The 15,875-nt window shown below is 42.6% G+C and overlaps 2 protein-coding genes across 3 annotated transcripts in view; one reads left to right on the top strand and one right to left on the bottom strand.

Annotated features, from left to right (window-relative positions):
- LOC129864152 (protein NLRC3-like) overlaps positions 1-7,545 on the top strand; it is a 56,383-nt gene extending 48,838 nt beyond the window's left edge. For both annotated transcript variants that reach the window (XM_055936821.1, XM_055936822.1), the window contains one exon: positions 4,279-7,545. In XM_055936821.1, the coding sequence (XP_055792796.1) occupies positions 4,279-4,931 (653 nt within the window). In that variant the 3' untranslated portion in view covers positions 4,932-7,545. The remainder of the gene's footprint in view (positions 1-4,278) is intronic.
- On the bottom strand, positions 5,370-6,184 carry LOC129863293 (fibrinogen alpha chain-like). Its single transcript, XM_055935180.1, has 2 exons — positions 6,133-6,184; positions 5,370-6,013 (listed from the first exon to the last, which is right to left on the bottom strand). The coding sequence occupies exons 1-2, from the start codon at positions 6,182-6,184 to the stop codon at positions 5,370-5,372; spliced, it is 696 nt and encodes a 231-aa protein (XP_055791155.1).
- Positions 7,546-15,875: the final 8,330 nt, after the last annotated feature.

Here is a 15,875-nt window from a genome sequence, read left to right as displayed (position 1 = left end):
CAAGGTGCACCTGTGTAATGATAATGCTGTTTAATCAGCTTATTGATATGCCACACCTGTCAGGTGGATGGATTATCTTGTAGAAGGAGAAATGCTCACTAACAGGGATGTGAACAAATGTGTGCACAACATTTGAGCGAAATACGCTTTTTGTGTGTATTGAACATTTCTGTGATCTTAAATTTTTACTCATGAAACAAGTGACCAACACTTTACATGTTGTGTTTATATTTTTGTTCAGTGTATATATTATATTTAATGATATTTTATCCAGATGGGTTGTGCTCGTCGTACTTGTATCCTTCTAAAAAAGTATTTTTCTCAAGTGTTTCTCATTTCCTAAATCACTCATGGTTAAACACGAAGAAATGATCCCGACAGCTGAAAATGCACATGATTTACCCACTTAGTCCTATTCAATTATCAACAACATAGGCTAATATACACTGATACTAATACTAACTTACTAATATATAATGCTGGCTACTGATGCATTTATTCCAGACACTGATAGACAGGTAATTCCTACATTTATTCCAGACACTGATAGACAGGTAATTCCTACATTTATTCCAGACACTGATAGACAGGTAATTCCTACATTTATTCCAGACACTGATAGACAGGTAATTCCTACATTTATTCCAGACACTGATAGACAGGTAATTCCTACATTTATTCCAGACACTGATAGACAGGTAATTCCTACATTTATTCCAGACACTGATAGACAGGTAATTCCTACATTTATTCCAGACACTGATAGACAGGTAATTCCTACATTTATTCCTGTCCCTGTCCCAGTCCCTATTTCTGTCCCTGTCCCTGTTCCATTTGATAATGGACAATTCTAAATGTAAACACATTGTACATATTAGTAAAGACAAGATTACATTGAGAATAGTCTGATGGGTGAAAATAGGATCACTTGATGGAGAGGACAATTTGTCCAACCTGAGACAAGGAACAGAGAACATGCTTTCTTCTACGTTCTCAACTCATCAATAGTCCGTAGTCCCTCATCAATAGTCTGTAGTACCTCATCAATAGTCTGTAGTCCCCCATCAATAGTCCGTAGTCCCTCATCAATAGTCCGTAGTCCCTCATCAATAGTCGGTAGTCCCTTATCAATAGTACGTAGTCCCTCATCAATAGTCTGTAGTCCCTCATCAATAGTCTGTAGTCCCTCATCAATAGTCCGTAGTCCCTCATCAATAGTCCGTAGTCCCTCATCAATAGTCTGTAGTCCCTCATCAATAGTCCCTCATCAATAGTCTGTAGTCCCTCATCAATAGTCTGTAGTCCCTCATCAATAGTCTGTAGTCCCTCATCAATAGTCTGTAGTCCCTCATCAATAGTCCGTAGTCCCTCATCAATAGTCTGTAGTCCCTCATCAATAGTCCGTAGTCCCTCATCAATAGTCTGTAGTCCCTCATCAATAGTCTGTAGTCCCTCATCAATAGTCTGTAGTCCCTCATCAATAGTCTGTAGTCCCTCATCAATAGTCTGTAGTCCCTCATCAATAGCCTGTAGTCCCTCATCAATAGTCTGTAGTCCCTCATCAATAGTCTGTAGTCCCCCATCAATAGTCTGTAGTCCCCCATCAATAGTCTGCAGTCCCTCATCAATAGTCGGTAGTCCCTCATCAATAGCCTGTAGTCCCTCATCAATAGTCTGTAGTCCCTCATCAATAGTCGGTAGTCCCTCATCAATAGTCGGTAGTCCCTCATCAATAGTCGGTAGTCCCTCATCAATAGTCGGTAGTCCCTCATCAATAGTCTGTAGTCCCCCATCAATAGTCGGTAGTCCCCCATCAATAGTCGGTAGTCCCTCATCAATAGTCCGTAGTCTCTCATCAATAGTCCGTAGTCCCTCATCAATAGTCCGTAGTCCCTCATCAATAGTCTGTAGTCCCTCATCAATAGTCGGTAGTCCCTCATCAATAGTCGGTAGTCCCTCATCAATAGTCTGTAGTCCCTCATTAATAGTCTGTAGTCCCTCATTAATAGTCTGTAGTCCCTCATTAATAGTCTGTAGTCCCTCATCAATAGTCCGTAGTCCCTCATCAATAGTCTGTAGTCCCTCATCAATAGTCTGTAGTCCCTCATCAATAGTCTGTAGTCCCTCATCAATAGTCTGTAGTCCCTCATCAATAGTCTGTAGTCCCTCATCAATAGTCTGTAGTCCCTCATCAATAGTCTGTAGTCCCTCATCAATAGTCTGTAGTCCCGTCATGCAGCACAAATATGTTTTGATTTGTAACACATTCTAAAAGGTTTGTAGCATTCACAACTAAAGATACCATATATCTCTAAATCTAGCATATTTGACCCGTTTCAAATGATCACTTTAACATTGCCACTTCATGTGAGCACTTGCTCTGGAATGGGAAAAATATCCTATTTTATTCAGCTATTATTATTATTCAGTTACTATTCTTACTATAAAATCATATAATTTTTAAATAATGGCACCGGACTTATAGACTAGATATCTAGTCTGCTAAATGAACAAGTCTACAGTCTATATCATAGATAACATACAGTATCTAGTCTGATAAATGAACAAGCCTACAGTCTATATCATAGATAACATACAGTATCTAGTCTGCTAAATGAACAAGTCTACAGTCTATATCATAGATAACATACAGTATCTAGTCTGCTAAATGAACAAGTCTACAGTCTATATCATAGATAACATACAGTATCTAGTCTGATAAATGAACAAGCCTACAGTCTATATCATAGATAACATACAGTCTATAGTCTGATAAATGAACAAGTCTACAGTCTATATCATAGCCAGATAACATACAGTATCTAGTCTGATAAATGAACAAGCCTACAGTCTATATCATAGATAACATACAGTATCTAGTCTGCTAAATGAACAAGTCTACAGTCTATATCATAGCCAGATAACATACAGTATCTAGTCTGCTAAATGAACAAGTCTACAGTCTATATCATAGCCAGATAACATACAGTATCTAGTCTGATGAATGAACAAGCCCACAGCCAGTAGACCAACTCATATTCTGTTCTTCTGAAACACATTTTCTTCATATCATAATGTTTCTTTAGACCTGAATATAATAAATAATTTGATTTATTGCGATGATTTTATATTCAATAGATTTATTGACATTGGTGGCTCGTATGCAGCTTGGAGGCCTGGAGATACTAAATGTGTTTATGTCAATTAACGGTGAAATTACCGTGAGACCGGCAGTCTTTTGCATGACGATATCCGGTTGACAAAATGTCACGACAGCTATAGCCTTAACTACAGCGCCACATAGACACAAATATAAAATATAACTAACTATATTATTATCTAGAACAACAATGACTAGCTAACTACGGATTCTGATTTGTCCGAGTACTCGGCCCACCCCTAGTAACCAGAACTCATCCTGTAAAGTCTTGTTTTGAGTTGCTTTTGTAAATCCGAAAATTTGCTTAAGATAATCTCACTGCAACACTGCGTCCATGTTGCTTGACATGGGTCGTTTTTCAAAGAACCGCCAGTCCATGTTGCTTGACACGGGTTGTTTTCCAAAGAACCACCAGTCCACGTTGCTTGACATGGGTCGTTTTCCAAAGAACCGCCAGTCCACGTTGCTTGACACGGGTCGTTTTTCAAAGAACCGCCAGTCCATGTTGCTTGACATGGGTCGTTTTCCAAAGAACCGCCAGTCCATGTTGCTTGACATGGGTCGTTTTCAAAGAACCGCCAGTCCATGTTGCTTGACATGGGTCGTTTTCCAAAGAACCGCCAGTCCATGTTGTTTGACACGGGTCGTTTTTCAAAGAACCGCCAGTCCATGTTGCTTGACACGGGTCGTTTTCCAAAGAACCGCCAGTCCATGTTGCTTGACACGGGTCGTTTTCCAAAGAACCGCCAGTCCACGTTGCTTGACATGGGTCGTTTTCCAAAGAACCGCCAGTCCACGTTGCTTGACATGGGTCGTTTTTCAAAGAACCGCCAGTCCATGTTGCTTGACATGGGTCGTTTTCAAAGAACCGCCAGTCCATTTTGCTTGACATGTGACGTTTTCAAAGAACCACCAGTCAAGGTGTGTTCCCCATGTCTTTCCAGACTTCCTGGTAGTTTGACATGAGAGAAAAAGTACTTTTTCAATATCATGGGTGATGTTTTAGTCACTCAAAAGTCTGGGATTCAGAAATACTTTTTTTTGTGACTTTTAACATAGTTCTCCCAGATTTGAAGTGAAATTGACTTGATTTTTTGTTGTTGTTGTCTTTCTGTCAGATGCCTGTGAATTGACACTGGATCCAAACACAGCATTCAAAAATCTCTCTCTGTCTGAGGAGAACAGAAAGGTGACACGGGTGGACGAAGAGCAGACGTATCCTGTCCACACAGATAGATTTGAGAACTGGGATCAGGTGCTGTGTCGAGAGGGTCTGACTGGACGCTGTTACTGGGAGGTGGAGTGGATGGGGCACGAGGTCCATGTAGGTGTAACGTACAGTGGAATAGGAAGGAAAGGAAGGGGTCATGACTGTGGACTTGGATACAATAACAAGTCCTGGACTCTTAGTTGTAATAATGATATTTACACTGCCAGGTACAATAAGAAGCCCATAGCCGTACCTGACCACGCCTTTCGCTCCCACAGAATAGGAGTGTATCTGGACTGGCCGGCCGGTACTTTGTCCTTCTACAGCGTTTCCTCCGACACAATGACCCACCTGCACACATTCCACTCCACATTCACTGAGCCCCTCTATCCAGCATTTCGGATCTGGTACTGTGGCGCCTCTCTGTCCCTGTGCCAGGTTACCGCTGAGTCAGGTTACCGCTGTGCCAGGTTCCCGCTGAGCCAGGTTACCGCTGAGCCAGGTTACCGCTGTGCCAGGTTACCGCTGAGTCAGGTTACCGCTGAGTCAGGTTACCGCTGAGTCAGGTTACCGCTGAGTCAGGTTACCGCTGAGTCAGGTTACCGCTGAGTCAGGTTACCGCTGAGTCAGGTTACCGCTGAGTCAGGTTACCGCTGAGTCAGGTTACCGCTGAGTCAGGTTACCGCTGAGTCAGGTTACCGCTGAGTCAGGTTACCGCTGAGCCAGGTTACCGCTGAGCCAGGTTACCGCTGAGCCAGGTTACCGCTGAGTCAGGTTACCGCTGAGTCAGGTTACCGCTGAGCCAGGTTACCGCTGTGCCAGGTTACCGCTGTGCCAGGTTACCGCTGAGTCAGGTTACCGCTGAGCCAGGTTACCGCTGTGCCAGGTTACCGCTGAGTCAGGTTACCGCTGAGTCAGGTTACCGCTGAGTCAGGTTACCGCTGAGTCAGGTTACCGCTGAGCCAGGTTACCGCTGAGCCAGGTTACCGCTGAGCCAGGTTACCGCTGAGCCAGGTTACCGCTGTGCCAGGTTCCCGCTGTGCCAGGTTCCCGCTGTGCCAGGTTCCCGCTGTGCCAGGTTCCCGCTGTGCCAGGTTCCCGCTGTGCCAGGTTCCCGCTGTGCCAGGTTCCCGCTGTGCCAGGTTCCCGCTGTGCCAGGTTCCCGCTGTGCCAGGTTCCCGCTGTGCCAGGTTCCCGCTGTGCCAGGTTCCCGCTGTGCCAGGTTACCGCTGAGCCAGGTTCCCGCTGAGCCAGGTTCCCGCTGTGCCAGGTTCCCGCTGTGCCAGGTTCCCGCTGTGCCAGGTTCCCGCTGTGCCAGGTTCCCGCTGAGCCAGGTTCCCGCTGAGCCAGGTTCCCGCTGAGCCAGGTTCCCGCTGAGCCAGGTTCCCGCTGAGCCAGGTTCCCGCTGTGCCAGGTTCCCGCTGTGCCAGGTTCCCGCTGTGCCAGTTCCCGCTGTGCCAGTTCCCGCTGTGCCAGGTTCCCGCTGAGCCAGGTTCCCGCTGTGCCAGGTTCCCGCTGAGCCAGTTTACCGCTGAGCCAGGTTCCCGCTGAGCCAGGTTCCCGCTGAGCCAGGTTCCCGCTGAGCCAGGTTCCCGCTGAGCCAGGTTCCCGCTGAGCCAGTTTACCGCTGTGCCAGGTTCCCGCTGTGCCCCAGTGAATACAAAGAAAGTATTTAAATGACAAATGAACTGTAGCTTTGACACCAGAACCGGATCTTGCGGGAGCTCTGGCCTCAGACCAGTGACATGTTTTCATCTGTCACAAGGTGAACTGTAGAGCACTTTAAAGCTTAGATGTAGTTTGCGTATATCCATTGTGTACTTATCAGGAGTTGACTGTATTTTGTGTTCGAGTTATTAAAGTATCGAACTATCAGTATTCTGAGTTCAGTTATATGCTAGATTTGGAGTATGTCATTTGTTTTTGTCCTTTTCAGTTCTAGATCTGAGATTTTATTATAATTTTTTTTTAAAAGCCTTTGTTTTGTAGAGCAAACTTTGATGTGACAACAAAACAATTTGTGTGTGAAGATTCTGACGTTAAACCTGAGTTTATTCGCCTGCACAGCAAAGGGAATCAGTTCATTGATGCCTACCTGCACAGCAAAGGGAATTAATTAATTCATGCCTACCTGCACAGCAAAGGGAATCAGTTCATTGATGCTTACCTGCACAGCAAAGGGAATTAATTAATTCATGCCTACCTGCACAGCAAAGGGAATGAATTCATTCATGCCTACATGCACAGCAAAGGGAATGAATTCATTCATGCCTACCTGCACAGCAAAGGGAATGAATTCATTCATGCCTACCTGCACAGCAAAGGGAATGAATTCATTCATGCCTACCTGCACAGCAAAGGGAATGAATTCATTCATGCCTACCTGCACAGCAAAGGGAATGAGTTCATTCATGCCTACCTGCACAGCAAAGGGAATGAATTCATTCATGCCTACCTGCACAGCAAAGGGAATGAATTCATTCATGCCTACCTGCACAGCAAAGGGAATGAGTTCATTCATGCCTACCTGCACAGCAAAGGGAATGAGTTCATTCATGCCTACCTGCACAGCAAAGGGAATGAATTCATTCATGCCTACCTGCACAGCAAAGGGAATGAATTCATTCATGCCTACCTGCACAGCAAAGGGAATGAATTCATTCATGCCTACCTGCACAGCAAAGGGAATGAATTCATTCATGCCTACCTGCACAGCAAAGGGAATGCATTCATTCATGCCTACCTGCACAGCAAAGGGAATGAATTCATTCATGCCTACCTGCACAGCAAAGGGAATGAATTCATTCATGCCTACCTGCACAGCAAAGGGAATGAATTCATTCATGCCTACCTGCACAGCAAAGGGAATGAGTTCATTCATGCCTACCTGCACAGCAAAGGGAATGAATTCATTTAACTGTGGATTTAAAATACAGTGAATGTTATGTGTTGTCTCAATGTAAAACTACACCACAATGGAAGATTCCTTAAAAACAACACTCCATCAGGGAGAAAGAGAGAGGCAGGTGGGGGAGTGATGTAGTGATGTTTTTCCATTGAACATTGAACATTTAAATATGAAATCACGTTTAGTTTTTTATATGCCAAAGAAAATGAAAGTGGTTCTTTGTTTGTTTTTCTCTTTCCTATCCAATAAATAAAAAACAAACAAGTCCTTTTCTGGTTCCTGGTTATTCCTTTTTTTTTACTGAGAAAAGTAACTGTCAGAATGTACTCAGACTCCACCGGGTTTAGGAACGACCACATGTCAAGATCCACCAAGGCCTATGCTTGATGGTGTGCTGCCATAGAAACAGTCATCTGGAAAGTGGAACATCACATTACCTGAACAAGTAGCGGACAAACACATTCGATCAAACTAAGGTCGGCTCCTTTTGCACCCCAGTATCTCTACTTGCACGCTCATCTTCTGCACATCTATCACCCCAGTATCTCTACTTGCACACTCATCTTCTGCACATCTATCACCCCAGTATCTCTACTTGCACGCTCATCTTCTGCACATCTATCACCCCAGTATCTCTACTTGCACGCTCATCTTCTGCACATCTATCACCCCAGTATCTCTACTTGCACACTCATCTTCTGCACATCTATCACTCCAGTATCTCTACTTGCACACTCATCTTCTGCACATCTATCACCCCAGTATCTCTACTTGCACGCTCATCTTCTGCACATCTATCACCCCAGTATCTCTACTTGCACACTCATCTTCTGCACATCTATCACTCCAGTATCTCTACTTGCACACTCATCTTCTGCACATCTATCACCCCAGTGTTTAATTGCTATATTGTAATTATTTTGCCACCATGGCCTATTTATTGCCTTACCTCTCTTATCCTACCTCATTTGCACACACTGCATATAGACTTTTTCTACTGTAATTATTGATTGTATGTTTGTTTATTCCATGTTTAACTCTGTGTTGTTGTTTGTGTCGCACTGCTTTGCTTTATCTTGGCCAGGTCACAGTTGTAAATGAGAACTTGTTCTCAACTGGCCTACCTGGTTAACTGGCCTACCTGGTTATAGACTAGGGGTGTGTCTTTATATAGACTCTAGGGGTGTGTCCTATATAGACTCTAGGGGTGTGTCTTATATTTTTATTTAGCTGAGCCTGATAGCTAGCTACATTTCGTCTAGGTAGCAATTGCTTTGAAGTTACCGAAAATATTTGAAAATAACGACTAGAGTAACTACAGTATGTAATCTAACTCAACACTTAACTGCTACAGACTAATTTAATTTACAATAAATAAAGGTTAGCTTACTAGAAAACGTGCTAACCAAACAACAGTGCAGGGCATGCACACTGAATTAAAGGGTAACTACACTAAAATAAACAATTCTTAGATTTTACCCAGACCTCAAAAGTCTTCCCCTGATGTGGTTTACGCATTGTTGTGAACACAGAAAATTTAATTTAGTTTTGTCTAGTGATCGATAAACTCACAAACGCTTGGATTGCTTTCGCTGTCAAGCATATTTTCATAATCTGACACGATAGGTGGATTAACAACAAGCTAAGCTGTGTTTTGTTATATTGCACTTGTGATATCATGAAAATAAATATTTTTTATATATTTTTTTTAATTTGGCGCGCTGCAATTCAGCGGTTGTTTAAGAAAATTATCCCGTTAAAGGGATCCGTGCGCCAAGAGGTTAATTAAACAACTGGGGGAAAACCAGAAAAACCTGGGGAAATCTGATAATAAAAAAATAATTAAAAAACGGCAAAACATTTACACGGTTTTTACATTTTTAAAAGGCCCTACCAACGTTTTGTTTTGCTGTGCATGACTGCACTTTAGAATGTGTGTCATCCTGCAGAAACAGCATTGTGGGGAAAGTTGAGGTCAGGTCTAATATTTGCTATGCAGTCAAGTGGGCAAGAGGTTGGGCCATCCTATAAATATTTTACAGTAATATAAGATATACAATTTTGCGGACACTTTTATCCAAATTGACTTAAAGTCACACGTGAATGTATTTTTATATCTGGGTGGTCCCGGGAATTGAACCCACTATCCTGGTGTTGCTATGCTCTATCAAGATACATGACAGGATTATAAATGCTTAATAAAACCTCAATGTAATATGATTTATGAGGCCTTTAATAAGCAGTACTTATGCAACCCTTTATAAAGCACAGGTTTATGTCACATTTGACATCGGTGGTTATGTCACACAGTTATGCCACTATTATGAACCCTTTATAAAGCATGACATACGCTTATAGATTTGTAACATATTTCTGTAGTGTGCTTTATGAAGCCTTTAGAAGCAGCATGTAATTTAAAGCGCGGCCAGGTTTATACTACTGTAAACTATAGGCCTTATGAAGGGTTTATACTACTGTAAACTATAGGCCTTATGAAGGGTTTATACTACTGTAAACTATAGGCCTTAGGAAGGGTTTATACTACTGTAAACTATAGGCCTTAGGAAGGGTTTATACTACTGTAAACTATAGGCCTTATGAAGGGTTTATACTACTGTAAACTATAGGCCTTATGAAGGATTTATACTACTGTAAACTATAGGCCTTATGAAGGGTTTATACTACTGTAAACTATAGGCCTTATGAAGGATTCATACTACTGTAAACTATAGGCCTTAGGAAGGGTTTATACTACTGTAAACTATAGGCCTTATGAAGGGTTTATACTACTGTAAACTATAGGCCTTAGGAAGGGTTTATACTACTGTAAACTATAGGCCTTAGGAAGGGTTTATACTACTGTAAACTATAGGCCTTATGAAGGGTTTATACTACTGTAAACTATAGGCCTTAGGAAGGGTTTATACTACTGTAAACTATAGGCCTTATGAAGGGTTCATACTACTGTAAACTATAGGCCTTAGGAAGGTTTTATACTACTGTAAAATATAGGCCTTAGGAAGGGTTTATACTACTGTAAACTATAGGCCTTATGAAGGATTTATACTACTGTAAACTATAGGCCTTATGAAGGGTTTATACTACTGTAAACTATAGGCCTTATGAAGGGTTTATACTACTGTAAACTATAGGCCTTATGAAGGGTTTATACTACTGTAAACTATAGGCCTTATGAAGGGTTTATACTACTGTAAACTATAGGCCTTAGGAAGGGTTTATACTACTGTAAACTATAGGCCTTAGGAAGGGTTTATACTACTATAAACTATAGGCCTTCTGAAGGATTTATACTACTGTAAACTATAGGCCTTATGAAGGGTTTGTACTACTGTAAACTATAGGCCTTATGAAGGGTTTATACTACTGTAAACTATAGGTCTTAGGAAGGGTTTATACTACTGTTGTCGTGTCTTTGCTATCGTTAAATTGAAGATTTATAGTTTTTATCATATATTCCTGTAATTAGGGATTACGCTATCACTTGAGTAATAACGTAACTAATTAACTATGAATTCGAGGGCACCAGGGAAAGTTATTAGATTACAAAGTTACAATTTCCCAATATAACCTTTCAAATATTTTAATATCTGATCAATAGTCTTCTAATTAATGATTTATTTACTCTACCTCGTCAGTCTCATTCCAAACGTCGTAAATCGTTGATTATCTGCACGAACCCAGTCTTCACTATGAGTCATCCATACATCAATTGTCTTAAATCATTTATTTATTACTAACTAATTAATTCACAGAAATGCATAAACAAACAAACAAACTTAAAATAGTTACATGAAATGATGGGAGCAATATACCCTAGTGGGCTGAACCGGCATGGCGGCTGTTAGACAAAGGGAAAGTTGCGTTCGACTAATAATTCACTACAGAGTCCATAACTATAACAATTGACATGCTAATCCTTACACATGAACGCTCACTCATTCGGGAACAATTGCAATCAATATATATATAGTTACGTTCAGTGTGTGTGTCGTCTTGATCGTTGGAGAGAAGTTCGTTTTTGTTGGAGTTATTGTGGAGAGTTCAGAGTGACATTCGTTATAGAATGGATGTTTCGGCGGTTGTCTTTCTTCGCGTTCAATGATACCGAATTCCTAGCTGCAGACTAGAAGTCAATATCAAAGACTTGTTATGATTCGTATAAGAGTTTTAACCACGTGGGATGGTTAAAAGATTCAGCAGTCTGGTCTCAAACCTTGGCCCTCTCGTTATCGAGGTAAGCTGGTCTGCAACCTTTGTCCTCTCGTGATTGAGAGAAACATGGTCATAATGGTAATTTCTTAGGAGTTGGGTTTTATTCAGATAGCAGAGAGGGGTGGTCCCATGGTCTCTGACCCATACTGGGCTCAGGGCGGTCCTTGGATTTAGTTCAAATCAAAAAGGTATTTGTATTTTTCTTAATTAAACAGTCCAAAATCATATTACACAATTATACAAACAGTATCATACTCACTCATTCATTTTATACAACAAACAGGTGTAAACCTCATATCTGAGGTTATTATATAAACAGCGGTATGGTAATGTGGTCCCACAGTCTCTCCTGAGATTCCCACATGGGGACAAATGGACATGTTAATAGCTAGGATCTTCACCAATATTTCCTACTTTGGCAGGAACATGAAATATGTTCGTACCTCAAGTTCTGTGAGGTGGAAGAGAATTCCTTTGTCCTGAAAGTTTACCCTCTGTCTTAATACTGTTTGTGGTGGGGAGATTCTCAGGAATTTACGACATCTCTCTGTGATCACCGCATGGGTTGTGGTGGAAAGGGAGAGGCAGGGAGAGGGGGATGGGGTTTGCTATACCCACGCAGGCAACGTCATGACACTGTAAACTATAGGCCTTAGGAAGGGTTTATACTACTGTAAACTATAGGCCTTCTGAAGGATTTATACTACTGTAAACTATAGGCCTTATGAAGGATTTATACTACTGTAAACTATAGGCCTTATGAAGGGTTTATACTACTGTAAACTATAGGCCTTATGAAGGGTTTATACTACTGTAAACTATAGGCCTTATGAAGGGTTTATACTACTGTAAACTATAGGCCTTATGAAGGGTTTATACTACTGTAAACTATAGGCCTTAGGAAGGGTTTATACTACTGTAAACTATAGGCCTTAGGAAGGGTTTATACTACTGTAAACTATAAGCCTTATGAAGGGTTTATACTACTGTAAACTATAGGCCTTAGGAAGGGTTTATACTACTGTAAACTATAGACCTTATGAAGGATTTATACTACTGTAAACTATAGGCCTTATGAAGGGTTTATACTACTGTAAACTATAGGCCTTAGGAAGGGTTTATACTACTGTAAACTATAGGCCTTATGAAGGGTTTATACTACTGTAAACTATAGGCCTTATGAAGGATTTATACTACTGTAAACTATAGGCCTTATGAAGGGTTTATACTACTGTAAACTATAGGCCTTATGAAGGATTCATACTACTGTAAACTATAGGCCTTAGGAAGGGTTTATACTACTGTAAACTATAGGCCTTATGAAGGGTTTATACTACTGTAAACTATAGGCCTTAGGAAGGGTTTATACTACTGTAAACTATAGGCCTTAGGAAGGGTTTATACTACTGTAAACTATAGGCCTTATGAAGGGTTTATACTACTGTAAACTATAGGCCTTATGAAGGGTTTATACTACTGTAAACTATAGGCCTTAGGAAGGGTTTATACTACTGTAAACTATAGGCCTTAGGAAGGGTTTATACTACTGTAAACTATAAGCCTTATGAAGGGTTTATACTACTGTAAACTATAGGCCTTAGGAAGGGTTTATACTACTGTAAACTATAGACCTTATGAAGGATTTATACTACTGTAAACTATAGGCCTTATGAAGGGTTTATACTACTGTAAACTATAGGCCTTATGAAGGGTTTATACTACTGTAAACTATAGGCCTTATGAAGGGTTTATAAACCAGCAGGTGGTGAAGACAGCCCAATAAATCACTGGGACGTTGTTCCCACCTATCCAGGTCATCTACTTAACACAGTGCCTGAGGAAGGCCAGCAGCATCATCAAGGACCCCATGCACCAGCTGGTCACGACCTTACTGTCAGGCAGTCAATATCGGAGAATGAGGTCACATACCGCACGCACACAACACACACACACACACCACACCACACACACATACACACAACACACACACACACACACACACACCACACCACACCACACACACATACACACAACACATACACACACACACAACACACAACACGCACGCACGCACACACACACACACAGCTGTTGCTACCAGACTCTTATTATTGTTGGATTCGGCTAAACTTTGAAGTTTGAAGATTTAGATATTAAATGAATGATAGGAAATGAAAGAGACTGGGTGTTATGTTAGAAGTGAATGGTTCTCAGAAGAAAGACAGGAAGACAGGAAGACCGGAAAGGTGCCAGGTTTCCTCCAGACGTGACGCTTGGCATTCAGGCCAGAGTTCAATCTTGGTTTCATCAGACCAGAGAATCTTGTTTCTCATGGTCTGAGAGTCCTAGGTGCCTTTTGGCAAACTCCAAGCGGGCTGTCATGTGCCTTTTACTGAGGAGTGGCTTCTGTCTGGCTGCTCTACTATAAAGGCCTGATTGGTGGAGTGCTGCAGAGATGGTTGTCCTTCTGGAAGGTTCTCCCATCTCCACAGAGGAACTCTGGAGCTCTGTCAGAGTGACCATTGGGTTCTTGGTCACCTCCCTGACCAAGGCCTTTCTCCCCCGATTACTCAGTTTGGACGGGCGGCCAGCTCCAGGAAGTCTTGCTGGTTCCAAACTTTTTCCATTTATGAATGATGGAGGCCAATGTGTTCTTGGGGACATTCAATGCTGCAGACATGTTTTGGTACCCTTCCCCAGATCTGTGCCTCGAAACAAGCTCTGACATGCACTGTCAACTGTGGGACCTTATATAGACAGGTGTGTGCCTTTCCAAGTCATGTCCAATCAATTGAATTTACCACAGGTGGACTCCAATCAAGTTGTAGAAACATCTCAAGGATGATCAATGGAAACAGGAAGCACGTAAGCTCAATTTCTAGTCTCATAGCAAAGGGTCTGAATATTTATGTAAATAAGGTATGTTTATTAATTTTTTTATTCTAAAAACCTGTTTTCGCTTTGTCATTATGGGGCACTGTGTGTAGATTGCTGAGGTAATTAAAAAAATATATATATATTTTTTTAGAATAAGGCTGTAAAGTAACAAAATGTGGAAAAAGTCACAACACACACACAACACACACACACACACACACAACACATATAACACACACACAACACACACACACCAAAAAAAAAATCATTTTTTTTTAGAATGAGGCTGTAAAGTAACAAAATGTGGAAAAAGGTCAAGGGGTCTGAATACTTCCCCCGAATGCTCTGTACGTATCCCAACCAGAAGCCATGGATTACAGGCAACATCTGCCCTGAGCTACAGGCTAGACTGTCAAGGAGCAGGACACTAATCCGGACGCTCCCCTATGACCTCCTATGCCCTGAGCTACAGGCTAGACTGTCAAGGAGCAGGACACTAATCCGGACGCTCCCCTATGACCTCATCTGCCCTGAGCTACAGGCTAGACTGTCAAGGAGCAGGACACTAATCCGGACGCTCCCCTATGACCTCATCTGCCCTGAGCTACAGGCTAGACTGTCAAGGAGCAGGACACTAATCCGGACGCTCCCCTATGACCTCATCTGCCCTGAGCTACAGGCTAGACTGTCAAGGAGCAGGACACTAATCCGGACGCTCCCCTATGACCTCCTATGCCCTGAGCTACAGGCTAGACTGTCAAGGAGCAGGACACTAATCCGGACGCTCCCCTATGACCTCATCTGCCCTGAGCTACAGGCTAGACTGTCAAGGAGCAGGACACTAATCCGGACGCTCCCCTATGACCTCATCTGCCCTGAGCTACAGGCTAGACTGTCAAGGAGCAGGACACTAATCCGGACGCTCCCCTATGACCTCCTATGCCCTGAGCTACAGGCTAGACTGTCAAGGAGCAGGACACTAATCCGGACGCTCCCCTATGACCTCCTATGCCCTGAGCTACAGGCTAGACTGTCAAGGAGCAGGACACTAATCCGGACGCTCCCCTATGCCCTGAGCTACAGGCTAGACTGTCAAGGAGCAGGACACTAATCCGGACGCTCCCCTATGACCTCCTATGCCCTGAGCTACAGGCTAGACTGTCAAGGAGCAGGACACTAATCCGGACGCTCCCCTATGACCTCATCTGCCCTGAGCTACAGGCTAGACTGTCAAGGAGCAGGACACTAATCCGGACGCTCCCCTATGACCTCCTATGCCCTGAGCTACAGGCTAGACTGTCAAGGAGCAGGACACTAATCCGGACGCTCCCCTATGACCTCCTATGCCCTGAGCTACAGGCTAGACTGTCAAGGAGCAGGACACTAATCCGGACGCTCCCCTATGACCTCCTATGCCCTGAGCTACAGGCTAGACTGTCAAGGAGCAGGACACTAATCCGGACGCTCCCCTATGACCTCCTATGCCC

The sequence above is a fragment of the Salvelinus fontinalis genome, chromosome 10, assembly GCF_029448725.1.
Source record: "Salvelinus fontinalis isolate EN_2023a chromosome 10, ASM2944872v1, whole genome shotgun sequence".
In the NCBI taxonomy this organism is placed as follows: domain Eukaryota; kingdom Metazoa; phylum Chordata; class Actinopteri; order Salmoniformes; family Salmonidae; genus Salvelinus; species Salvelinus fontinalis.
The sequence above is the reverse complement of the archived record's forward strand: the minus strand, read 5'-3'. Positions and strand labels throughout refer to the sequence as shown.

Bases quoted from the DNA above. Each gene is read 5' to 3' on its own strand.
- LOC129863293 (XM_055935180.1), bottom strand. From the start codon at position 6,184: ATGGATATACGCAAACTACATCTAAGCTTTAAAGTGCTCTACAGTTCA. The intron at 6,014-6,132 runs GTGACAGATGAA...ACTGGGGCACAG, and splicing joins AGTGCTCTACAGTTCACCTT to CGGGAACCTGGCACAGCGGT.